This window comes from Motacilla alba, chromosome 5 (assembly GCF_015832195.1).
Source record: "Motacilla alba alba isolate MOTALB_02 chromosome 5, Motacilla_alba_V1.0_pri, whole genome shotgun sequence".
Lineage (NCBI taxonomy): Eukaryota > Metazoa > Chordata > Aves > Passeriformes > Motacillidae > Motacilla > Motacilla alba.
The window spans coordinates 17,765,659-17,792,510 of record NC_052020.1 but is presented as its reverse complement, the minus strand read 5'-3'; the positions used below and the strand labels follow the sequence as shown (position 1 = coordinate 17,792,510).

Sequence of the window (26,852 nt, the reverse complement as noted above, 5' to 3'; positions counted from 1 at the left end):
CAGTTCTCATTAGCAGTACGTTTTGATGGGGGTAGAAGGTGTTAGCTGTATTTTCCCTTCAGTGAGCTGTTTAATCATTGGAGCTTACTAGCAGCGGGATTTGGGGGACTTACATGATCACAAAGTGAATTTAGAGTAAAGCAATACCCTTCCTCTGGCTTCTCTGGGACGGTGCACGGGAGAGGGAACGGGTTCAGAGCTGCTCCGTTTCCCCTTTTAAGCAGCACTAGTGTGCTCCAGTGAGGACTAAGCAGGAAGCTGCTGCCTTCTTAGACAAGATCTTCCTGGTTTTCAGGAGCACACTCAGACTGCCTCTCCTGCAGATCGGCACATGCCGGTGAACTTGCTGTAGCATGTTTACCTGCACGTTCTTGTTGGCTTACTGAGGTCTGATCCATAGCTTACTGCAGCTACGGGGAGGTTCATGTACTTCTTCAGTGGCCTTTGGTCTGCTCTGTGGAGGCAAAAATACAGCTGTGATAGATACATGAGTGAGTGAGCCCTACATTACCACCACATTTCACTCTGAGGAGATGGCAAAAGGGATTCTGCAGCCCAACCTTGTGCATCCCAGAGCAGTAAAAGCAACATGAATCCTACTTAATAAGTAATTCAAAAGCACTCTCTGGTTTGTGAATCATCTGCATCCCAGACTTTCTGAGGCTCTTGGGTAATGAGACAAGAACAGTGCAGCTTCTGTAGTCATTTCTACCTGCTCACTGGACTGCTAGCCTGCTCTGGCCCTAGTTTTAAGCTTTCTTTTAAACTGCTCTCTGCCACTCAGCAATTCTCATCTAGAGATCTCAGACATGAAGTAATCCTCCCAGCTTTTCTATTAAAAAACCAACTACCATTAAACCTGTTTTACAGGTGGGTAGGCTGAGCTCCAGTCTGCCTGAGATCACAAAGTGTTATTTAGGGCCAAACTCCCTGGTCTGACACATTCCTGCAGCAGGGATGACTGCTTTTCTTTGAGAAAAAGAGTGCCCAGGTGAAGGGAGGGCTGGCCTCTGATTATGTACATGCTTTGCACGTGACTATGAAGCACATAAACCTCACTGGCTGCATGGCTGGAATCCAGGTGTCCCTCGGATGAAGATGCACATGTAGGGTAAACTAAAATGCCGTGCTGGGCTCTGTGTGCTGAGCCATCCAGCAGGTGGGAATGCACAACTCTGCCTGATTGCTTATGCCTGAGTCACCTCCTTCAGCATTTGCCACTGCCTAGCATGTTAGCATGCTGCCTGCTGGATAATAAATGACTTCATCTGCTGCAGCAGTGAGGATACTATTAAAAATTAACCCTGGGAAATGGTCCCGCATATTTTTTTCATTCAGACCCAGACAAGGGGGAAGAGGAGAGGAATGCTGTTGAAATGGGATTTGCAGAAAAGACAAGTGGTGAGTTTTTAGTAAATGGGGATGATTCAGGCTTCAGTTTAATCACTGCAGTTGTTGGCAATCGATGATCAAAATTCAGAGGGCTTAAGGCACTTGATAAAGTTAAAAGCAGTGCAGGTAGAAAAGACTCAATAGGCATATTGCAGAGGAGGTCAAAGAATAATAGGGAGGGATAAATGGGGATCACTGTGCTGACATATAATTTATGACCTGTTAGCAGAAACAAAGTAATTCATCATGTGGATGATATTACCACTTTTAAGGAATGATGCTATCTGATTTCATCTGTAGATGAAACACTCTCAGTTTTGGTTTATGTATTGCATGCTTTTCTCATAGTAGCACACTTAGAACCACACCTTACCTATTGCAGCATGCAGAGTATATTTACAGAAGTGAAGGATTTGCATTAAATATCTCAGGAACAGTGCAACTGACAGACAGATATTTCATTTTCTTGGCTTCTCTTACCTCCAGCACCCACACAGTATCCATCAAATTGTCTGGAGTCAAATCCTCACAGGCTGCATTTGAGGCTTGGGCAAGGAGCCAGCCTGGTTTAGAGAGCAAAGTCCTGTCTGTCCGCACGTACTTCCCACTGTCTGTGTGCTGCAGTCTGAAGCAGGGGAGCTCAGCCTTAGGCTGAGCAAAAAATACCCCTTTAACTCCCTTTGCATTGTTCCAAGAAAGGGATTTGGTCTGAAGCCTGCAGACGCATGTCTTAATGATTCCATTGTTGACACAAAAATTGCACCTTGTTCTGAGACGTCATTCAGCTGGCTTTGGTACAGCAGCAAGCAGCACGTCCCATCCTGAGCCCATCCTGAGGGATGTCCCAGCTCCTTGAGCTGCTCCCTTCATGGATGGTTGGTACCTAGAGATGGTCTGGGTTGCTGCACAGGCTGTAATGCCAGGTGCACTGACTGCACCAGCAGATCTGCCCTCTGGCTGGCATGCTTTTTTCCAGAAGCATATTGTGACTGTTGATTTCACAAATGTACTGTGATATGACAGCAGCTATCCAAGGGCCAAGATGAGGTCTGCATGTTTGTCCTGAGTCACCTGCTCATCTCCACATGGCAGAGGTATTTTAAAATGTTGGGCTTAAGCAACATTTCCTGCTGCAGCAGGAAAAATGATATGAAGTTCCTCCATAAACAGTGTTAAAATTTTGCTGGATGAAAAGTACTGTGACTCACCTTCATTCACTTCCTTCACAGTCCGAGCAAAGACCTTTCATTCCCAGACTTTCCCACTGTTAGAAAAGGAGATGGACTTTTGACAAGTGAATGAAGGTGAGTCACAGTACTTTTCATCCAGCAAAATTTTAACACTGTTTATGGAGGAACTTCATATCATTTTTCCTGCTGCAGCAGGCAATGTAGGAGCTTCTTGGCTCCTACAAATAACCATAGTTTGTGGACATGGGAGGATTCCCATTCTGAATTTCTGTCTTCTTCTGAAGGGAAATGCTCAGCCATATGCCATCCATCAGCTCAGGCACCAGAAGTTTCTGTTCAACCAATATAAGGGTTAACCCAGGGTCTCTTCTAAGGTGTTTCACGAAAAGAGGATGGAGTGCTTAGCCAAAAGGGCAGGCATTCAGGTCAAAGAGCAGTGATAAAGTGCAGGTTTTCATGGCCAAAGAACTGGACTACAAACATGACTGGAGTGGAAGACAGCATGCCATAGTCACTGCCATGTACTGTCACCACACAGTGGGTCTGCTGACAGATCCAGCCTTGAAAAGCCTTTTGAGGTAGGTGTGAGATTTCTGTGGATTGGGATGGGTTTTATGGTTTTCAATACTTGGAAACACTACCTGAACATCTGTCTGGGTCTCAGCCAGCATGTTGAGTTAGGTAATGAAGCTGAATTTTTACTGAAACTTTTAGACAGTGCTTAAAACATACAGATGCATACCGATAATACATCTTTTCTCATCACTAATCTAACTTAGCTGCTGGAATGTAAGTACACAGTCCTTTTTCTAAGCACACATTATGCAGAATCAGAGCCAAGGCTGTAAAGAGAATGCCTGGAAATCAGGTCTCTCCTGTCATTTTGGGGACAGGGAAACATTCTTCATTCTCCATGAAGATGGGATTCTTCTACTAGTCTAGAGGAAGTTATACATAGCAATGACCCAAATATAGGTGAATCCCAAAGCTTTCCAAAGAGGCTATCCATGGAAAATGCAACCTGAGCTGCTTACATTCTAGGGAAAATCCCAGTATGGTACGGTGGTGCGTTGCATCACTTTTCATTCCTGTGTGGTATTTGCTGAACTTGACTCCAGGCTGCCTGCGGCAGAAGCAGATGTGCAGGGTCAAAGGTTCCTCTGACAGAGCAGAGAGGACCATTGTTACCTTTGCTCAGTTCGTTCACTGATGCTGAGCCAGAAGGAAGCACAAATCACCTCGTAGACTATGGAGCTGAAACAACCCTCGGGATGGGCAGGGCACTTGAGGCAAAAGGAGGATTTTGGCTCTTAAAATGTTAGGACAGGGAGCTGTGTCTTCAGGCTACAGGTGCTGGCCCTAGGATTACATGGGTGAGCACAGGGATGCACAGGGAATACAGCGTTTGTTCCAGTCTGCAGAACTGCCTGGCCCCATTTATCTACCTGCTGATCTCCCTCCACATCTGCAGACTGTCCTCCTGCCACCTTATTTCCTGCCCTGCAGGACAGGGATTTGTTGAGGACTTTTTCCAGATCTGCTGTCTGTAGCGTGGCTCGCAGTGGAGCTGTTGCGGTGATGGCTGAAAGCCGCGGTGTACATGAGTTGCATTCAGAGTAAGCTTTGAACTGTGCAAAGTGCATGCAAACTAGTGGTGTAATGGCATACAAACTGGTGCTTTGACCTGATTAAATATTTTTAAGCCCCAATTTCTCCACTCCTTCACATCATATGTTGTCACACTGATGGGAAGTGAAAATAACAACCCCTTTCTGATTCAGTAACATTTTATGGTGGCTTTGCATTGGCACAAAAAACAAGTACACATTGGAAAGCTGCTGTTTCCCCTGTCTGAAGACAGCTAGATGAATTTCACAGCTAAATCCTGCTTGGAAAAACAGCCCTAAAAAGCACAGTGAGGCCACAGGTTCCTTTACACTGCAGCAAGCAATGAAAAAGAACAAATGTTGCTTCTGAAAAACTGTGAAGAAAGTCACTGACCGTAACTCCTTTCCAACATCGATTCATTTCCCCTTACTTTAATGTTGAAAACAAAGTTGTAACTCAATCATTGACCATGGAATTCATCCCAGAAGAAATGCAAGGACCACCAACAATGTGGTCCAGGTGTGGATTATAAATATCATCAGGAAGAGACATTCTGTGTCCTAGGGGCATTAATCCTGCAGCCAGTGTTCTTCCTTTTATATTCTGATTTTAAGCCTGCCATTTTTAAGGCTTCTCAGCAAGACTTTCTCTTGGAGAGGATTCCTACCACAACAAGCACAGTGATACATCTCAACTGAATGAAGCCCTACAGTGGCACTACAGTTGTAACAACATTGGGTTTTATACCTACCAGTTCTTTGATAAAAATTACCATCTGGCAGTTGCAGAGAAGCTTTGGACTTGTCCCATACCATGGGACAGGATACCATACACTGGAAAAGCATGTGTGCAGACAGCATCCTTGAGCTATCCAAAACCAGGAAATAGTTTGACCCAAAAGAAACTGAGAAAGGTAGAGGGCCTTGAACAGAGGCACAAAATAATAGTAATAATTTATACACAGGCATTTCAAGTTACCATTTTTTCATCTGGAGTCAGGAATTATATAAACAAGGGAGTATAAGCATACTTTTCTGGCTCTCAGTATTTTTTCAGATAAGAAGCTTTTGTTTCCTTTTTCCTGTAAAAATGTAAAGGGAGAAAAATATTACATTTACTAATTTATTTGTTTACAACTTTTCATTATACTTAAGGGAGAAATAGGAGATAAGCCCTTCTGGAATTAGGCAGTCCTGGCTCAGTGGCTCAAATATTAACACATTGCCCTATCTAACCTTTGCTACCCCATGTTTTCATCCCAATCAATCATCTTGACTGCACAGTAATGCAACTACTTCTTAGTAGAATCTCTTGGTCATGAAACAGAATCTGCTTTTCTAAAGGAAGAGCACAAAGGAAGGAAAGATCCCTCTGGTGCAGCATCCACAAAGGGTATTGCTTTAAAGTAAGTGAGATTCTGCCAGAGTTCTTCCCTCCCAGCAGAGCTGAGTCAGGATTTAAGCTAAAGAGATATCCCAACACAACTGAAGCCTGTCTTAAGCTCACCTTTTCCCTAAGAGACCCTACACCATGACAAGGTACCATTTGCTGGTTTTATTGCCTCCTAGTACTCCAAAAATTTAAGCCAAAGAGGGTGTTCACTTTCCTTGAACGAGCATGCAGAAGTGAGAGGAGACAGGTTCTGTCATCAGCACTGGCTCAGGACCTCAGAAGTGTGTGGTCACCTTCAAAAGCCACATACAGTTTCTGTGTGACTTTGGTGACATCAGTAGTTGGGTTCACTTGTTTGTAGAAGCAAGGGCAACATAAAACTATGAATGCCCATCTTTCAGTGTGAGTTAAAATACTCTATAAAAACTGTTACCGAAAGTTTTTCCAGGTCTAGTTCAGTTTGAAAAGATACAGCTTTGTATAAAATGCCAAATGTTTCCTGATGAAGCTTTCTTTTCTGATTGCAGTTTATGAATTCAGAGAAGCCTGTGAAAAGCAGCAAAAACAAATGCCCAGATTCATTGAATCAGAGAAGATGCTTTATTAACTGGATTCTCTCATTGCCCTTTCTTTTCATGCCAGGTGCAGTAACAGAAAAATAAATTCAATTTGCAGACTCCTGTCATCCTCCGGATCTTTGGATCAGTCTCTCAGCCTCATTCATTGCTTCTGAGGATAAACTTCTAAACACCTGCTGTGGCCGAAACTGTTCTTACGTCATCTCCTGAATACAGTGACTTCAATCACATGAAATCATGAGGTTAATGCCACAGTCGAGACTTCAAAGCTGTTTCTGCAGACCTGAGCTTATTTTTTTGAAAATGCTACAGTAGCTGCTAGTTCTTAACCAACAGAAGAATTACCAAACTTGTCAGTGTTCTGCTTATCATGCAATACAAGAAGATGGGAAAATTTTCTAGAAGAACTGCAGTGTGGGTGGGGGTGGCAGTACCGTAGGATGAGTTCTCCACTTAATCTCAGATCAGTTTTGATTTTTGTCTTTTTGTATAAAATGGAGATGAATATCCTCATTCTGTATTACCTACTTGAACCAGATGACCTTTAAAAGGTGCCTTCCAACTCAAACTATTCCGTGATTTTATGAAATTGTTAGTTGTGCTAGAAAAGGGATTCTCACAAGAAAAAAGGTGATTACAGGGCTTACTAATAAGGATAAGAGATCAGGCTTCAAGGGGAACTATCTTCAGAGAGACACTTTGAACAATCTTTCAGAAGGGGGGAGACACTGATACGTATCTAAATGAGTCTGATGGGTTATGTGCAATAGCAGAAAACTTTCCTCTGACCAGAAAGTCCCCTCTGGTTCTGTGTTTCTGAGTTGTAGGACAATGAAATTCTTAAATCTTAATTATGAAAGTAGCGACAGCAATTATGTATTGATCAATAATAGTAATTATAGACTGGATTGATTGGATGTTGCTTGTGACTGAATAAAACCAGAAGAACAGACAAATCTCTTCTTATAGAATAAGACTCCCAAAGGAAAAGCATGTTTATCTAGGCTTGGCTTTGGGAGGAGGCCTCACCCGATTCCTGTTCATTTGGGTAGCACCAATGGAATTAATCCAGAGTAACACATTTTTTGGAGTTCCTGTGAAGGTGAGATCAGAAGCAGGTCCACCATCTCCAGGTAGGTGCAAGGTATACTAATTGTCAATACGATTCTAAAACTTTCTTGGATAAACTGAAATGTAACTTTTCTTTCCTATAAAGCTTCAGGAATGTACAACGTGGTTCCTGGATAGACATCACATCAACTCCCCAGTTATTAATTTACGGATTTCTCACTGACCTTAGCTCAGCTCTGGGAATGGTGCCAGCACAATTACAGTAACTCTGAATAAAGAGACATAAAGCTTCTGTATCTACCCTGAAACTGCGCCGGAATTTTCTCTTCCTCAGTGATGGAAATATGCATTTCTCCAATTGGTTTCAAATAGTTCAGACTGCGTTGGCCATAAGTAGATTATTTCCAGAAAAATAAGGAAAAGAAGAAAATTGCCGTGCAGATGCATGCATACACAATACATGTGATCCACAGATGATCTTTGGATCTGAAGAAGGTGTATGTTGGGAAACTGAGTCAAGGTGATTTGAGCTAGTTACCTGGGAAAAAAAAAGGCAGAGTTGGGAATAAAATTCCAGGGGCAGATGCCTGATTTAGTATTGTTTTCACTGAATCACACTGCCTTCCTGGAGCACGTCAAGGCCCTTTGCCTTCCTTCCTGTGAAGATGGGCAGCTGGATTGCAATGACAGCAGGTGGAGCTGAGTGTGCTCATCACCTTGGAAAATCAGGCCCCTGGTGATTCTCCCTGATGATAATTGACCCTCAGACCCTGCAAGAGGGGAGTCAACACATTTCCTGACCTATGGTCTAAGTGTTTTCCAAACCCTAGAGTAAATTGAATGTAGTTATAGAGGAAATGCTGATGCAATCCACCAGCAGCTACTGCCCTCCCACATCCTCACAAACAAGGGGTGAGGGGGTGAGTTGCATGCAAGCAGCATAGTCAAAACCCCAGCTGCTACTACATGGCAGGAAGGACTCTGTGCCTCCCCTCCAGACCCCATGCCTTCCTGCCCCTGAGAGAAACACTGCAAAGGGCTGTTCCCGAGAAAATGCTGGGGACCATCCTGGAGGTAAACCCCTGAAAAAGCAAGCTTTTTCATGTGGGACCACTGAGCACCTAGGAGGACGTGATAGGAATCACATCTTCCTTGGTGCCTGATTTACAAATCCCATACTGAAATGTGGAAATGCAGATATCGTCTGTGAGTGAGAATGGTATGAGATACCCTCTTGCACTGAAATGTTCAATGATGTCACCAACAAAAGTTGAACCACATCTGTTGGATCCAGATTATTACAAACTTCATTCTTACATGTCTAATCTTTCAACAGTTCTGGTCTGGAAATTTATTCATTGAATCTGTTTGGGTTTTAGTTGGTAGTTTTGAGGTTTTTGTTTGGTTTTGTTTTTTAATACAAAATAATTTGGTGAAACCAGCCTTGTTATCTGCCACAAGCTGCATTTTTTGCACACACTGCAGGCGTGTGGGATCACCTTTGTGCATGATGCTGTCATTAGCTTTTCATCGGCCGGCAAAGCTTTTGGATGTTGTGTGGAACAGAGATGCCCCCGGCCCCTCCTTCAGCCGCGTCACCCAAATCCCACACAGGTCCTTCTGCCTTTCCCGTCCCGTTCCTGTCCTCAATTCCGTGCCCACCCCTGCTCCCCTCATTTTGCTCCCGCTGTTTGCCTTGCTGCTTTTCCCACTGCAAGAACGCTGCTCCGCTTCTCCCAGCCGTGAGCCCTTCCTGCCTCGGGCGGCTCTCCACACTCTCCTCCTCCTCCTCCCGGCGCGGCCAGCGGGCGGGGCCGCTGCGATGGGAGGGAGGCAGGCAGGCAGGCAGGCTGGCTGGCTGGCTGGCTGGCAGGCAGGCTGGCTGGCTGGGCGGGCCCGGGGCCGCTCCAGGTGCCGGGGCCGCGGCGTTGCCGGGCGACGGGCGGCCGCTGTCGCTCCCTCCCCGCTGCTCTCCCGTTCTCCCCGCGGCCCCGGCACGGCCGGCAGGTAGGACCCGGCCCGTGGGGAGAGAGGGTGGGAGCCCGGAGGTGTCTGTGAGGGGTGGGCGTGGGACTGGGTTCCCCTCCTTTCCCAGGGCTTGTGCACCGGCCTTAAGGGGCGTTGGAAAAAGGCCGTTGTGGGGGCCACGCTGTGGGGTGGGACACGCTGCCCGGGGTGGGACACCTCCAATGCTTCCCAGAGTTTGAAAACCCCACCAAAGCATGTGCATCACTGTAGCGATCTAGCCTATGTGCAGGTGGAAAGCACCTGAGGTCTGAGACTGAAAGTCTCTGTTTATGTTCTGGTAGATGTAACAGCGTGTTTAAATTTTATGTGTTGGTGGAGCTCTGAGGAGAACGAAGTTAATGAATAAATAATCCTGGGCAGGTGTAAGTTGTGGAAGTGTCCCCAGGGGTTTCACGCTGAGAGGATGTCCTCCTCCGTGGTGCCTCCTCAGCTGCTCTTGAAGGGCTGAAGAGACTTGCCGGTGCCAAACATAAAAGCGTTAAGGTTCCTTCAGCTTCTTGCAGAAAGGGCTCAGGTGTGGTCCCTGCCCTGCTCATGACCTCTCTGTGGTATGGAAAATTATTTCTGTCAGCAAGAAACTCTCTTTGCCCCTCACAGTTTTTAGCAGTCAGTAATTAGTTAATTGGATACCTTCAGCTCTCCCTTTGTCTTGTCTGTGAGGCCTGTGCTCTCCTGGCTCTGCACCTGTCTTCTATAGCTATTGATTGCTGATAGAAGTGGTCCTGCTCACCTATTATTTTCCGTTTTGACTGCTTTTACATGGCAGTGTTTTCTGACAACTGGTACAGTGAAAGTATGCTAAATATTGACATAAAACTTTTATCCCATGTTACCCCAATGGCAATGTTTTCTCTAACACAGAGTAAACTTACTCCTACCAGAAAATCAGTGCTCCTTTTGTTCAGTAATAAACTTCTTTTTCCCAACTATGTAGATCTTTCTCTATCAAGTCCTCCACCTTCTCATGGCCTCTTTGGGAATGCTACTGAGTTACACTTTCATTAAGCTCTTCTAGGCTCTACTGCTTTGTGGCCTATTCCACTTTTAAGCCCGATTGAGCATGGACTTCTGCTGCTAGAGTGAATAAAGTACTTCTCTTTATTAATTGCTAAGTGCTCAGAATCTCTTGGGTTTGTTTTGTTGTTTTGTTTTCTGTTCTCTTGAAGATTGTGTTCTTACTGTTGTTTTAGCAGGACATGGTACAATTAAATAACACTATGAGAACCTGTCAGTCAAGATAAATGAAGATAAACAGCTGTGACTACTAAATTAAAATCTCTGTAGGAGAGGAATGGGAAATGATGCAGAAGAGCAGTGGCATTGGAAGAAAAGGTAAAGTAATTTAAAATGTACAAATTACTGAAAATGTTTCAGAACCTTTTAAAATTACTCTCCCATTTAATGGTATTACTTTTCTTCATGATATTTTGTCTGGTTTCAACTTGCCCAAAATTGTGGGTTAAATGTACAGTGCTCAGGCATGTCAGATCTCAGAGTTTCTGGCATTAGCAGGTTTTCTTGTGGAGGTTGTGGTGATTTTTTTTCTAGACTTTGCGATCTCTCTCTTGGCTTTAACACTGAGAATGACTGTTCTCCCATAGGTCTGACCTCTCAAGGGATTGATAGATGGGTACATCTACCTGTGGGCAGCTCAGTTTGTTAGTCGTACACTGCTGTCAGTAAAAGAACAGGCTCTGCCCATGGGATGCCATCAGCCTGTTCTTCCACAATTCAAGGGACCTGATCCCATATAGAGCAGGATGCAGATTCCATGTGAAACCAGATGCGAGTTTAGCATTGGACTGGAATGATATTATTGATGATGATGCAGGTGCTTTTCTAACTGAAGTTCCTTAGGGAACACCATTAAAGAAATCACGTTTATCCTCGGTGTTTGAAGGAGTATAAAAGTGCTGCAAAATAGTAACATTATGTAACATATCATAAATTTGGGATTGCTACGTTTGTCACTAATGGGAATGGATTATTATTTATTTGTGAGGAACTATAAAGAGGTTATTTTTTAAATAGAAAAGTAATGAGCTTTTCTCAGAAATTATTTAGAGATATCTGCCGGATTTTCATTTACTATTCTAATGGTTCATGTTTTTATACCTTCTATGGAGTCACATGTGGGCTTGAAAAAAAATTGGAAGCAAAACCTATTTTATATCAGTAGGGTCACAAGTACTTGCTATAATACAAATCAGAAGACCAGATTTGCCATGGCAGATGCAATAAATACTAACATGTCTGTATTAAAAGGAAAAGATTGTGGACTCTGGCTGGTTCACAGAAACATTATCTGGTATAAAAAAAAAATAGAGAGCACACCTTTCTTTGACTACAGCTTCTCACATCTGGAAGCAGTATTCAAAGTGTAGCAAGCTGACTGTTTATCTTGCGTGTTTTACATCTTTAGGTATTTTTTAGAATGGAGTTTTAAAACTACGTTGGTTTTCTTTTTTTTTTTTTTTTTTTTTTCTTTTTTTTTCAATGTTCCTATGTGGTGATTGGGCATGGTTTTGCTTTATTTTAATGGAGTACCCACCCAAGGACAAACAGTGTTAAACGTTCTGAGAATAGGGGTTGAAAACAATGGAGGTTCACGTACTGTCTCTATGGCCATATCTTGAATTTTACGTGCAAAGCTGATCATCCTGAAGGGTAAATGGCAGAACTGAAATCCTTTACATGAAATGCTTTGGAGAGAGGAGGAGATGAAATGAGATGATGAAAAAGAAAGCTATAATTTAATGAATGGGATGGACAGTTGGATGTATCCTCCATAATTCTAACTACTGTTGACCCAATTTCTAATTCTGCCTCCAAGCAACCTATGCCTGTCTTCCACAATTTAAATAAATACAATGCAAAAATACACTTTCTCAGTTTTTAAAACTGCTTCCTGGTGAAATTTCTGTGTCTTCTTTAGTCATTGGATGGCTATTTGTCATGTCCCGAGACATGACAAATAATTGCTTCCCCGTACACCTCCCCACCCATTGAGCACAACTCACCTTTTGGACTGGGAAGGTACTGATTGCCAGAAATTACAGCAGCATGCCAGGGAAAGGATCGCTTTGGACTACCTCTGCTTCTGGTAGTGTTTTTAAAGGATCTGTTTCTGACTACAGTAGTTACCTTGGCCCAGGAGGACTGTTATAATGCCACCTCGTCAGTAGCCCAAACTGATCTCTCAAGGTTCCTTTTCTCTGTGAGTCTTCTGCCCTTGCTAAAATTTTGGCAATGTCTGTTACTGAATAAGCTCCTGTGGCATCCCCCACTGTTCAGTGTTTCTCTACAAGTTCGTCTCAAATCTATCTCTTTCTGTCCCATGTGAGCAACACATAGGAAGTCAGAAACTTCCGCCACTCTTCAGACAGCTTTGCAGGCTGGGAAGGAATCTCTTGCTTTAAATAGCTTAATTACCAAACAGAATTGTCTGAAAATTGTTTGAGGACAACCAGAGTATGTTGAAACTCAGAAATGCCATATATGATGCATTTAATCCTACACAGAAGTTTGTGTTTCAAAAGGCTCATAAAAGCAATGCAGTAGTAGCTGGGGGGAAAAAAAAGATCTGTTTTATTTTCCTTTTCTCAGCTGGAATCTGGAAATTCCTCCAAATGGTGGATACTTAAAACTGCCATGAAGACCAAAACCATAGAGTTTTTCTTCTCTGCAACTTTGGACTGTCACTCAGTTCTGAGTCCATGGGTTAGAATATATTTGTTCATCTTGAAAAGGTACTGACTCTGAAAAACCTTGCTTTGCTTATATCCGTTTTTAGTATGTCTAACAACATGCCTAGCATCTGAATTTTTAAGTAATTGCTGTATTATGCCTTTTAAATGCAAGGAAGGTAAATGCATCTTCCAGTGGCATCTACATTTAAGGCAGGATCTGTGTATGTGACGAGCACAGATATGTTGACTCCAGTGTACTTTGCCATTAACTATCCATGATAGGACCCCTTCATGAGAAAAAGAGGATTTTAACTAGACCAGCCTTATTTCTCCCTTATTTAGCGTCTGGACGCTGTTGGATAAAAGCTTGTGGTCATGAAGGGTCAAATTTAGTTTCTGGTTCCCTGGCTACCTTGATAAAATGGTGAGGGGCATACTGTTACTAGTCCACTGAAACAATTTAAGTGCATTTGGCAACCTTCTGCGAGTGAAGGTGTTGGTACCTTGGAGCTCTGTTTTTCCATAACCCTTGTTCGTCAGCTATCTCCACATCCTGCTCTCTGCTTTGCTTTTCTAGGGCTCATTGTAGGGACAGATAGCAGAAGAGTGGCTTGAGATGTTTTCTTACAGCTGGAAGCTCACCTATATATGAAGAAAACCCTCAATCTGTAGTATCTTGCAGTATCTAAGGATTTAGATAATCCATATTCATCCACAGCCACTGTCTGGAGACTTGCAGTACAGAGAGAATCAATGAGCATTTGTAGCCAGCCAGAAATTACCACTGACCACCTTCCACCACAGGATTAAAAACTAAAACCAATTGATTTGACTTCAGTTTATTTTTTCTTTGAAATGTAATAGAACATATGATAGAGAGTGGTCTGCTTTTATATCCTGCTATGAGGCTGTTTTGTTGAGGAATGCACCTAGAGCAGGTAGCTGGGTGTGCAGCTGCAGTGGGAGCTGCAGGTTTGTGCCCTGGCCGGGGGACACAGTCCTTTGCACAGCAAAAGGCACAGGGACCTGTGGGAGTGGCCAGGTGACTCGGACACAGCAGGAGCCAAGGGCTCAGCAGGAAGACCCCAGACTATCACAGGCAAGGAGTGTACAAAACCTGGGGATTCCTTTGTTGGGGGTCCCTCCCCAGGTGTGCCAGCTCAAGCTGGTTCTGTGTTACTGCACCACAATTAAATTGCTTTAGGGTTCCAGACATCTGGGACTCTGCCATGGGAAACCCTGTCAGACTGTGTGAGTGCAGGGTGTGCAGGGAGCCAAGAGGGACACTCCTGGGGTCACTGGAGCCATCTGCTATGAAGGGACTTTGGTCCCAGCAGTGAAAGTCTGGGGTGGTGGGATGTGAATGCCAGAGTGGCTCCTGGGTGGTCATACAGGGAAGCTTCCTTAAAAATTTGGTGATCTAGCTCCAGAATTATGTAATATGGGGGCATTGCCAGCTCGTGTGATAAAACATTTCTCATCACCCTGCTCAGCAGGATCTCAGGGGAAAAGTATTATATATGCAATTGTAATGATGAAATTATTATTTTTTGTATCTACATGGACTCTGTACGAATATAAAGGAGAAATTGGTGATGTTTAAAGGCATTGCCTTTTTATTATTCCTTACATTTTTAAAGAATATTAGACCTCTTTTATCTCAATTGTGTCTGGGCTGTAGCATGCATTTTCTTCTCTGGGATCACTGCTGCTTTGAGTGACAGCACCGTTTGAACTCAGCTCCATGCATGGGGGTGTTACAATGTCCACAAAGCTCCCAAGAGCTCTCCCTGAGGAGTCTGTGGGATGTAGATCCCGAAGCTTACCTGCCATGGTTGTGGTAATTGTAGAGCAGGATTTTTATTTAATGCAAAGAACTGTCAGAAGACTCTTACAGATTTAAAATCATAAATAAGGAAGGTAAACAAATGAGATAAATCAGTACACTTGCTTTAAATGCACATTTGGATGCTTGAACCAAGGCCTCAAATTGACTGAACAGTTACACAAAAATATCACTGTGAGCATTCAAGTCATTCAGTGTCATTGAAGTCAGTGAATTTTTAATTATATTAAATGGGATATTGTTGTCTTAATATTTCATCTCTCACTTAAAAGCTTCTTTTCTTTAGTGGGGCACAGAAGGGGAATATTTATGAATGCTCTTTATAGTGTTTGCATGATCCTTTGATATTAAAGTAGCATTACTGAAGTAGTCATTACCTTGCTCTCCTTAACAAAACCAGAAGATTTAAATCAGATTGTTTAGTCATACACAAAAAAAACCCCAAAAAAACAGTCATATTAATAACAGGACTGATGTCTTATTTTTCAGCTTTTTGGAAGCTGCACCTGCTAAAATAGACTGATGTGTTGCAGGATGCTTTATATTTCATGAATGTTGCAGGAACTGTTTTTGCCATTATGGGTGGATTATTGTAACAGTAGTTTCCTGATGACATCATAGTAAATTCCAGCTGCCCAAACAGTTATTTTCCAGAAGAGGTTATCTGCAGTGCACTTGTGCAAAATTACACTTAGAAAGGGAACTTGTAGTTCTCTTGGGACTTGTAAATCAAACGTTTTGTCAAATCCGTAGTAAATACAGAATTCTTTGTTTTCATTCTGTGTCAGTGGTAACAGTATGGGCACTACTGTAATTTGTGGTTCTGAATTAAACAGACAAAAACTATATTATGCAAGACAAGAGAAATGGAAGTCTGCAGTGCAAGCTTCCTGTCATGAAGGGAGAGATAGCACAATGGTTCTCAAATAAGTTTTCTTCCTAGAGAATGTTTTGGCTGGTGACCAAAAATATAGATAAGGGCTCAGAGACTGCAGTGCCCCCACTGAAATGGCACACTTTGTGTCCCATGAAGGCATGAGTAGCCACAGAGCAGGAGAGGAGCTGGTTGAGAAGCTGGCCTAAGGCAGTAGAGCTTCCTTTTTGTATGGGATGTTAATATATAGAGGTATATGCCTTTCCTAGAGTGAATTTGGATTAATTACTGTTGTTTTGGGGGGGGGGGGGGTTGTTTTGTTTTTAAATGGTAACTTAATGGCTTGGACAAGCTGTTTAGGTAATGTCATGAAGGCTGCATTAGAAATTATCATGCCTAGTCACACAGTTCAGAGGTTCTTTCCCAGCCTTAAGAAGCCATAATTAATATTGAGTCAAACATTTCTGGCAATTGCTGAATTTGAAATGTGTATTAATATATATTTAATGAAGAATATACCATCCTTTTGCTGACTCTTCGATAAATCTTGTAGCAGGAAAATAAAATCTTGGAGTCTTACCAGATTGTCAGATCCTAAGAATATCAAATAACTATTCTCTGCCAATTTCTTCCTAGCAAATTACAGTATTCTGAGGGGATTTTAAATAACATGTTGTTCCAAGGATCATTTAATTTTAATAATGGTTTTTATTACTGGTATTTATATATGTTGAAAGTGTCCTGCAGTTTTTAATGAACTGTCACAACATGTCTGTGAATTGAATAACTTACCATGATTACACACACTCACTTGGGTAAGGAGAGTGGCAGCATTGGAGGAGGTTGGCAGATTAACTCTTTGTAGAATTCAAAATCTTCCATCTCACTGCTCTGGTCATTGATTTCTCCTGCACTCAATCACTATTTGCTTCTAGTTTTCCGCATAAGCAAGAGCCCGCCGAGTTAAGACACTTGATGCAAATCCTGCAAAAACTAATTTATTGGTTTCTTTCAGTCTTTTATTCTTCTCAGTGTTCACAAGCAGTATAAAACTCCATTATTTTCCAGCCATTTTCTCTTACTGGTAAGAACACACGCTCGTGTTCTTACCAGTACTGCTGTGCTGTCCCACTGGATCCACTGCGGGTTTGTGCTAGGTGCAGTTAGCTTCCATCCTTGTGTGTCCCACAAAGCACTGTGGGAATGGTTCTGTTCAGCACATGGATCCAACAGGCATCCAGTGCAACCACCTTGTCTGTGAAGGAGATCTTCAGGTTCGTGGCTTTTCAGACCTCTTTAGTGACAGCAGAAGTCCTTGCAATCCCTGTAAACTTTCCCACTGAGGCTAACACAAGTTTGGGTCAGTGTTGGCTTGTCCTGTGTGTTTGGCAGAGCCGTAGGTTCATCAGATGGACCTGCTGAAAATGGGCAATGCGACTCCTGTGTCTCTAGGAGGACAAATGTGCCAGGCCCCCTTCTTGCTCCTGCACCGTGCTGGAGATTTCAGAGGTTCATGGATTTTATGAAATATTGGCACCTCACCACTAGGATTTCTGCACTCTTAATTTTTCTACAATTTGAACATGTTATTTTGATCTGTGTTCAGAAGGAGATTCTTTAGTCTCTGCAGAAAGCTTTGAAGTGATAGAAACATGTAAAAAAATAGTTTTGCTTGCTGACAATAATTCAACTTGATACCAAACAATTTGTAATGAAAATACTTTTCTCCTCACTAATCCAATGTTACAGTAATTACAAGAGCAGATCAATAGCAGGAAGTATAAAACAAAGTATTACTTCAGATATTAAGCCACAAATTGATCTCCTTCTTGTCAAGCCTAAAGTAAATGCTGTATCAACATGTTTCAAAGATTTGAGGATGTTCTGAAATGTGATGGTGATGGCCAACAGAGAGAGAACAGTAATTTGTTTTATGTGAGTGTGTTAACTCTTTGCAGCCTGCATCTACAAAATCCTGCTGTTATCTCATTTTGCACTCACACATTACATCAGTGTTCTCTGACTACTGCTTCACTTGGCTCTGATAACGTACAAGATTATCTCTGGATAGTAACAATCCCCATCTGAAATAGAAAGAACCACCAGTACTTGCACACAATCCAACACGAGTCTTGTGCAATTGGCAAAGGATTCCAGAATTTATGTGACAAGAATATTCTACTCCAAATCAGTTATTGACCAAAATAATTCCTCCTTAGGAAAATAATGACCACACCAGAAGGTCTTCATATCACAGAAGATTCTTTTCTTTTCTTGGACAACTGATGACTCTTGCAAATCCTTACTGACTAAATCATACTGACCTGTTCTAAAGAAAGTAGAGGAAAAAACTCTGAGAAATTCTAGAATTCTTTAGAAAAAGAAACAGGTAATAGAAATTTGTGTATTGTAACTTTTCTTCTAAAATGCAGGCCTCAGTGTTTTTGAGGCCTCTTTTCCCTCTAATTGGATGAAGTATGGAAGTTGTCCTTACACTACTATAGGCATACTGAGGTTTTAGAAGCTGCAAATATCACTACTCAGTTCACTCTATGGTGGTTATTTTATAAGCCAGTAAGAAAGATTGAAAAGAGTTCTGTGACTCTGAAGAATTTGTTCCTGAACATGTTTTTTAGGTACGTTGAATATTGCTGTGGCTTAGGTGTAGCACATTTGAGCAGTCAGCTTCTCCTGTAGGAGTGCTTGCCAGGTGGGTGCAGTGACCTGGAAAAAGTAGGGTTTGCTTTCTGTGGGCTTCTTCTGCCCTGATGAGTGTACAGAAGGAGCACTTAGGAATCTGAGGGTTTGGTTCCTCCCTTCAGAGTGTAGTACATTCTGCAGGGAGGGGTTTGGTGTATCATCAGTTTTTTGTTGCTGTTTTTGTTTGGATAAGGGCTGCTGGTTTTGTTTGGTTTGTTGTTTTTTTGGTTTTTTGGGGTTTTTTTCTGACAGTACAGAGTCCTCTGACTTTCTTTTTCTTGTGCAAGTGAAGAATTTTGACTGGACTTCAGCAGTCAAAAGTCTTTTTGATCCAAACTTCTTTCACCTTGTACCAAGTCAGTCCTCTCAAGTAGAGATGACCAGCTGAGCAGTCAGAACTCCTGTTTGTCCCAACAGAAGTTACTCCTCTGTTTAACTGTCTATTAGTCTGAGGAGGAAGGAAAGTGGTAATTCTTGGGTCTTGGCCACCGCTGATGCTTTGTCAGCCAGTTATGATTAGCTTGATCATTTAATTACTTTTCCAGCACTAAGAATAAATATTGCTTCGCAGTGGAGAACAGAACAAAACTGCAGGTGTCCCTTCAGCAGAGCAAGACAGCTTTTCTCTAGTCTAGTCTTTTGTTGTTACAGCAGTGTTTCCAGCTGTGATACTTCCTTGTTGCCAAGTAGTAGTAAATAGCTGTATAAATCACAGTAATGCTTGTACCATTTGGGTACAGCTGATTGCTTTTTTACTCTAATGGGTGTACATATGCTTACTCTCGTATTTCAAAGTTAATTGTTAATATTTCTGTGAAAGTGATATCTTTGGGAACTAAAGAATGACCACATCTGAAGTGCTTCATCTTCAAACTTTGTATTTCATTCCTCAATTGAAGCAAACCCAATTTTATTTAAATTGTATTTTTAATTTATTTTCTCCAAGACTGTCTTTAGAACTAGAAGTCAGTAGCTGTTGCCTGCCTAACCTAGAGTCAGTAACAGTGCTGGGATGTTTGATTTAGGATAGCAAACACAGACAGGTTTTGTCCATGGTACCTGCAGGCGCAGCTCAAAATGCTTGAGAGGTGGTGCTGTGCCTTGGTACTGGCACTTGCAGTCTGGAGTCCAGCAGAGTTTTGCCGGGTGTTGTTCATGTTTCTCAAGAGGAAATGGGTAGGCAGGGAGCCTGTGTGGATGGGAAGCTCACTAACACTGGAGAAGGATGAGTGGAGTAGTGAGAAGGCTGGAAAGGTGTCCTGAGTTGTTTGTTCTTAGCTTTCTTCTTTGTGCAGAGCTGTAGGCATGCCCGGCTTCTTGTGTACCCGCTAACAATAGTTTGCTATGGCAGCTTACACTCAAAGCTGAATGAGGTGTGGGATTCTTTACTCTTGAGGGTGAAGAAAAGGAAGAACCTGTTATGAAATGCATAGCTTTGGGTTTGTGCTGAGTAAAGAAACCTGTATCTCCATAGGCATTTTCTGTCTTGCAATAGGAGTCAAAATAGATTTTGCTGACAGGAAAATAATAAATACAGGTAGAAAAATCCGACTGCTTGTTATCCTTTTGTCCAAAGCACGTTGAGATGGACCTGAAGTGGAATCCTGACAGAGTTTCTCATCCAGGCTCATCTGAAGACCAGGAAACTGATTTGAATTGGCAAGGCAACCCAAATCCCAGTCTGCTGATTAAAGATGATGGAGAGCTGCTTATGGATGAACATCTTTCCCCCAGGAAACTGGTGAGTAGACATCCAACTTTTTAATGAAGTGGAAGAGGCAAACTGGCATATACAGAGCTGTATTAACCTTCCAACTGCTTTGTACTGATTGTGGATTGTTGCCTCTCTGACATTTAGATTTCTGAGTAAAGTAGATTCTGTCTTATGGAAGTATATCAAATGTTTGTCCTCCTTTCACCTTGTTTCATATCAAAAGTACTGCCAGCATGATTGTGGCTGTGTTTATTGCTAGGAGTCTTGAAGCAGCGTGAAAAAAAGTAGAGGTAGTATAATTATAGTCTACACAGATCCCATTAATGCCATCTGGAGTACCTTGAATCTTAGCATTAGAAAAAAAAAATTACATTAATCTTGTTCTAAAGATTGGAAATGTAACTTTAAAAGCACAAGTGTTTTTTTCCTCTGATTTAGTGAAATCCTCTGTCCTGCTAAGAAGCCAATTAAAATATTCTGCAAATTATACATGTCAAAGTGGGAGAAATTTCAAAGCATATTTGAAAGCCATATTACTTTTAGACTGGGGGAAATGATTTTGCTATGCAGTCTGTTGAAAGAGAGTCACATGCTGAAATCTTCATGAAGGAATTCACTTTGTGAAATATTTGTGAAAGAACACTTGGTTGCACACTGCATTGTACTTGCTCAGGACTAATTAAGGGTGAAATCCTGTGGGATGTGTAGGAGCTGACCAAACAACATCACTTTTCCGTGCTGAAGGAAGGGAGAGTTGAGAGCAGAACTTGAGGAGAGAGTCTTTCTGTGTTGCAGACCTACAGAAATACCTCTCTTCTGCTGGGCAGCCTTTGTGAAAGGCAGATGGGGCTGCTTATGCGGTGGTTCAGGTGCTTCCAGCAGCCAGGGTGATGGTTGCAAGTGTGCATAATCCCCTGTAGTATCCACTGCACCAGTGGAGAGACATGAGCTTCCACAGGAGCATATTCCAGCTGTGAGTTTACACCACTCCCTAGCCACTCCCCATTCCAGACACCATTTTGACCATGTGCTGTACATTAGACAGAACTATTGTTCCCTAATTAGACAAGTCTTTTAGAGTTTATAAAGTGGTTGAAGGTGCAAAAACCCCTTTCTGCAGAGTGGATATTTTAAGCATTCTGGAGAAAAATTGCTGCATGGTTGTATGGTCTGTGCCATTCACTTTCCTTGGACTCGTGAGAACGTCTGACCACTTCTTGGTCTTTTTTTAAAACCTGGCATAGAATTGGAGCAGTCTAATGTGTGTGTGGCCTACAACAGCCTGTATAAATCTGATGGGAACCTCTCAGATTAGTCTGTATTATTAGGGCACGAACCAAAGCCCATTAGAGTAACCAAAGTAGCTGCCCTCTGATTCAATCAAATCTGAATGAAACCCTTAGGAAGTTCTTTTATTGGCATGAAGTTCTCTTTCTGAACCTCTGCTGCTTTTAATTCACAGCAAACTGTAAGCAGAAAAGTATGTGTAAGGCAGCGTTACCTACATCCCATGAAGTTGCTGTTCATTACTCTGTAACTTTTTTAAAAACATAGATAAGAAGTTAAATAATGAGTTTTGCCTTTTTTGAGATTGTGGGTTTTAACACTTGTAAGGAATCTCATTTCAAAGATTCTTTTAGCAGGACAGTGTACTTCATTTAATTTTTCTGGACACACTTATTTCCTGTCCTGGAACCCAGCATTTGTGTTGGCATAGCTGGGATACTTCCTGCTCAGAGGAAAAACTACATGACATTGTCAAGGAAACATTTACAGTGTTTATAGCTTGTTTGAATAGCATACCCCATCTATCTATTCTCTGACCTTTATGTTGGTCAAATGGAAACCACTGCTGCCATAAATTTACTTCCTCTGGATTCACAAATGTTCAGAATGTTCGAACATTTAATACAAAACAAGTTTTCACATGCATAATTCTTTAAGGACCCACATGCCATGGACAGTCAAATGGTTTGAAAGGTTGTCATGCTTAAATCAATACAATTGCCGTATCTTTTTGGTTGTTTTATTGATGTGAATATTTTAGGAGTTATTGATTGTATCCGTTGAAGTGCTCTGAGAAGGAAACTAATAGACTTTTAAAATACAGACTCATTAAAGTAAAATTGTTTTACATTTAAATAAGGGCATGGGCCACACTTCTGTAGTGTTGTGTAGGCAAATTTTTGGACACCTTATGGATGTTCCTGAGGAAGGTTTTTTTCCTGAGACACATACTCAGCTTTACTCCATATCCTCATAGTGGTCTGTCTTGCACCAGTTTGGTTTGAGTTTGGGGAAGCTATAAAGTCTAATTGTGCAGATTCTGTGTAGATTTGGCACCTTGAACTGCAGCCTGATTTCTGCCTGCACAATTTGAGTCATTTTGCCCTTTTTCCAGAGGGATGGCTGTCTGTTTTTTAGTGAAACCATTACCAGTCTGCATTATTAAGAACTCTCTAAAAGTTGTGACACTTATGTTCCTTCACTTTTTATCAACTTGCTGCATTGTTTTCCTCCAAAGAGAGGGAAGTTTGGCTTAGTCTGATTTTTTTTTTCCTTTCCTTTTTTGCCTTCTTGGACCATGTAGAACAAAAGACAACTTCTATGAAACCATTGGACCGTTGCCCATTTTCTTCTTCTCCGTTATGGATCCCCTGATTTAGAATTTATGCTCATTCACCACAGAGTTTGTAGTCTTCTGTAGTCTTGTTTCAGCATAATGTTCACTTCAAATCCTGTATGATTCTGTATTTCCATTATGTTAACCACATCTTCTAGTTTCTTCTTGCTGCCAGCTCTCTTGCTGCACTGTTGTGTAACATCTTTTTGTATTTGAATGTCCTTCATCCAAGATACAGGTCAAAAGCTTTTGATGCAAGGGTTGGTATCATTAGGTGCCATTTTTATTCTTTCTGCTAGTGTCAATATAAATTTTCTGGTGTACTGTTTAATCTTCCTCTATATGAATAGGCATTCTTGCTTTTCCATTTGTACCTGTCCTATTAATATTTTCAGCTCTATATTTTCCTATTAATATTTCCCTGCTCTGCCCATTCTTATGCATGGTTGTCAGATATTGTAGAATACCAGGGTGAGCAAATTCTCGCTTTGTTCTGCAAACTGGCTAACAATGGGCAATTAATTTTTAACTCTATTAGGGCTGTGACACAGATTTTTCATTAAATGTGGAAAAACTGAAATTAAGGGCACCACCTGTCTTTAATCACATTTTTATTTTGTACTATCAACCCCCGTCCTCTCCCTGCTGTTTGCAAAGTATCTTTTCCTGACTTCCACTAAAAGCATTCCACTTCTCAGAAGAAACTCATTTTACAAGGTCAAATGATCTTCCAGACATTGTCACATTATAAAACCCATTCACATTTGTGTGTGATCTTTAGAGAAGAAAGGAAATATTCTCTAACTTTGCTTTTTATTGATCCTGCTCCAACTAATCGTGTTTTCTGAACTTAGGAACACGTGTTCGGATGTGGTGTTTAGTTTTGTTGCTCAGGAGGTTAGGGTGTATTTCATATGGTATGCACTCATCCTCACGGGAAAAAGAAAATGCTGGAGGGTCCTGGAACAACAGATTGGATTTTTGCTGAAGTGGCTCAATTGTTTCCTTTTTTCTTTTGCAGAAAGTTTTCCTCACAGCTGTAAGATAAATGGATTTGAGGAAAATAACTGGACATCAAGAAAGTGCAGAATCTTGATAAATTAGGTAGAGTAAGGGAATGGAAAGAATTGAATTTGGATCTGCTGAATACTTCATTATGGATGAATCTCTTCATCTGAGCTGAGAGAAGAATGTATTTTCATGTATATGCTGAAAGTAGTGAAATACAGCTAAATATTTTAGTTATAGTCATCTGCAGCATTTATCCCTTTTGAAAGGAAGTTTGCATGTGGGGCCACAGAGAAGTACTGTTCCCTTTTATTGAATCACTTAAGGCCTATTAATTTGCCAGTATTTTTCTTCTTAGAAGAAATGTTTTTGTCATACTTTTATCAACTTTTTTTTTTTTTTTTGTGAAGGAGAGATTATACTTCGACAAAAAAAAAAAAAATAAAGGCAATAAAGACATGAATGGACATGAATTTAAAATTTGCATACAGGTGTAGTATTCAGAGAGAACAAGCTCACCACTCTGGAATTCCTGTCTTAGCCAAATTAACCAGGATCAGCAAAATAAATGCACAGCTGGAAGTATTTCTCTGACAGCTGCATGCAACTTGTTCTTCAGCAACATGCCTACTTTTCTTAGAGTATGTGAAAAATCTAGGGAAGAGAGAAGACATCAGTTGTGTGTGCCAGTTTTGACTGAACAGATATTATTTGTCAATTAAGGAATTTATGGATAGCTGCAAGTGGGATTTGAACTGGATTTCCCAGCATCCCCAGGTGACTGCTCTGCCAATTGGGAAGCTCTGCAAGCACAGAAATATTTCTCACTTGCAATTTTCTACAGAATACTTACTGGCTTTTCTTGTCAGTCAGAAAAGAAGCTTTCCAAGCCAGTGCAGAGTCCCCAGTTGGCCAGACATTCTGCATGGTGGGAGTGGTTTGTGAAACATCATGGACTTGCTTCTTAAAATACTGGCTAAATTATTTATCAATAGATTCTTCATGAAAAATAGTTTTACTCCTATTTTGAAGAAGGTGAAAAAATGTAATGTGAACTTTATTCATCTTTGTTTTACTTACCCTGTATTCAAAGTATCTTCAAAGACTTGTGCAGAGCTTTACCATGGAAATGTGTCCTTTCAAATAAACAAATTTACAGTGGAGTGTCAAACTGCTGCTCAGGATCAACCTTTCAGGCCACCTTCTTGAACATGATGTGCCAGAAAGATTTTGATGTTTGATTTTTTTCAGAAAAAAATCTGTTTGACTGATACCTACCTTGCAGGGCTGCAGATGGGTGGCAGGCAGAGTCCTCTCTGAATACCAGCACTCAGTTTACAATTATATTGTTTTTTTCAAGGTATATTTTTGATCTAAAATAGCTGTGAATGCGTCCCACTCTGCCTAGAACAGATCCTTGTTCCCTTTCTGTTTGCTCTATGTGGAGGCTGAGCAGCTGGAAACTGCCAAAGAAACACCTAGATGTACAGCACCTTCATGTCTGTAAGCATTCCTGGGGCACAGGCAGAGACATTCTGTCCCTGGCTGACAGAATAGCCCATTAAGCTATGAGCAGGCAGTCATTGCCTGAAACCACAGTGGGACACCTCTGAATTAGGGCAGGAGCCTGTCCTAGACCTGGGATGGCCCTAGGAATGAAGAGAGGCAGAGCGTTGAGCCTCACTTCTATCCACATGATGTCAGACATCTCTCTGTCCAAGCTGATGACCCCTTCAGTGTGTTGGGTCTCTTGCAGCAAAATTCATCCAAAACATCCTTTCTCTCAAGTTTTGATGGAGGTTCCCATGCTTTGATATTAAACAGCAGCACAAATAGAAGATCCTGCTAAATAGGTTTCATCTTTGCTTAAATGTTTCCACATCCTTCCCTAAATGTCCCCCATTCCTGGTGTCAGATTTCTAGCTGTGACGTGAGAAGTATCACACTTGCAGGTGCACCAGCATGCCAAGAATGGTGTCAGGAGAGTAGCAATGTCCTAACTATCTTCCACAGGAACCATTCCCCGTGTGTCCTCCTCTTGAACTGCCTCTCTGTCCTTTGCTTGCTGACTCACTTGCAGTCAACATCTGGGGTCTCAGTGCTTTAGTGCCTTTAAATGAGCTCATATCCTCCACCCAAGAGCATTTCCCATTTCCTTCATGTACTACACTATCTTGTGCATCCCACAGCAAATTGCTTTCAAGCTGTCCCAGTATCTCCTCACCGTCAGCAGATGGAAGGACAGTGATTGTCATAGAGACTCGTGGAAATGCAGAACAGGGAGGTGGGCACTGAGAATATATGGAGTTTGTCTCATCTGGTTAGCACATGCTTCAAGGCAGCTATCTATAGTTCAAAGAGCTGGTGATGACAGCCAATAACCCTTTCCAGCTCTGGAGTCACAGTTCTGCCTATTACAGTACAAAATATGGGTGCACTAAGCAGCTCATCTCTCAGACAGTGGGAAAGGTACAAATAGTGGATCAGGAAGAGGAAAAGGAGGGCAAGGAGTGACACTGGTAATCCCTGGTACGAGAAAAAGGAATAGGGAACCCTAGACAAGGAGTGAATATAAATTCATGCAGGTTTTATACTTGGATTTTGAAAAAAAAAAGTATCAGGGAGCAGAGCTGTGAAGGGAGGCTGTCTGGAATACAGCAGGGGAAGGACAGCAAGCAGGGAACTTGCAGACAGCAAAGGAGAAAAGGACAAAAGAAGGAGCAAAGACTCCTTGGGGTATCAGGACCTTTTGCTACTCAACTGACAAAGTGTGTGACCCAAGCTTATTACTTGTTCTGAGACGTCTTCCTGTTCTGATGCAGGGTGTTAAAACTATTTTGATGGTGAGCAGGGAGGTATTTTTCAGGAGCTTCTTCCTTTAATGACAGTGAGCTTACATCCAAATCCAGCAATCTGAGCGCATGGTTTTATGCCAGGACATCAGCTAGCTCTTGTTTCACACATAATCTCGTGCTATGTGACAGACAGTGTCATCTGCTGAAAAGGGTTACTGCAAAATGTGTCTTGCCATGAGGGATCCTGTGTTCACTCGGAGGGAGAAAGCTGTCTGTAGCTGTTAAGTTTGCTGCCTTTGCAAGGGCAAAACACATTTTGTGGTGGCTGTACGTGGGGATAGAGT

General features: G+C 41.9%; 1 protein-coding gene and 1 long non-coding RNA gene across 5 annotated transcripts in view; both read left to right on the top strand.

The window, feature by feature from the left end:
• Window positions 1–1,231: 1,231 nt before the first annotated feature.
• LOC119702192 lies at window positions 1,232–7,116 on the top strand. Its single transcript, XR_005257278.1, has 2 exons — window positions 1,232–1,401; window positions 6,225–7,116. It is a non-coding gene; the product is annotated as an uncharacterized LOC119702192 (long non-coding RNA).
• A 1,988-nt stretch (window positions 7,117–9,104) lies between these two features.
• Window positions 9,105–26,852, top strand: part of LRRC56 (leucine rich repeat containing 56) — a 63,306-nt gene continuing 45,558 nt past the window's right edge. Inside the window, exons 1-4 of one of the 4 annotated variants that reach the window (XM_038139579.1) lie at window positions 9,776–9,807; window positions 10,450–10,591; window positions 12,866–13,008; window positions 19,945–20,109. In XM_038139579.1, coding sequence (XP_037995507.1) covers window positions 19,954–20,109 — 156 coding nt within the window. In that variant the 5' untranslated portion in view covers window positions 9,776–9,807; window positions 10,450–10,591; window positions 12,866–13,008; window positions 19,945–19,953. Of the gene's footprint in view, window positions 9,239–9,775; window positions 9,808–10,449; window positions 10,592–12,865; window positions 13,009–19,944; window positions 20,110–26,852 lie in introns of those variants that run through there. The other 3 variants (XM_038139580.1, XM_038139581.1, XM_038139578.1) reach the window with 3 other exon arrangements.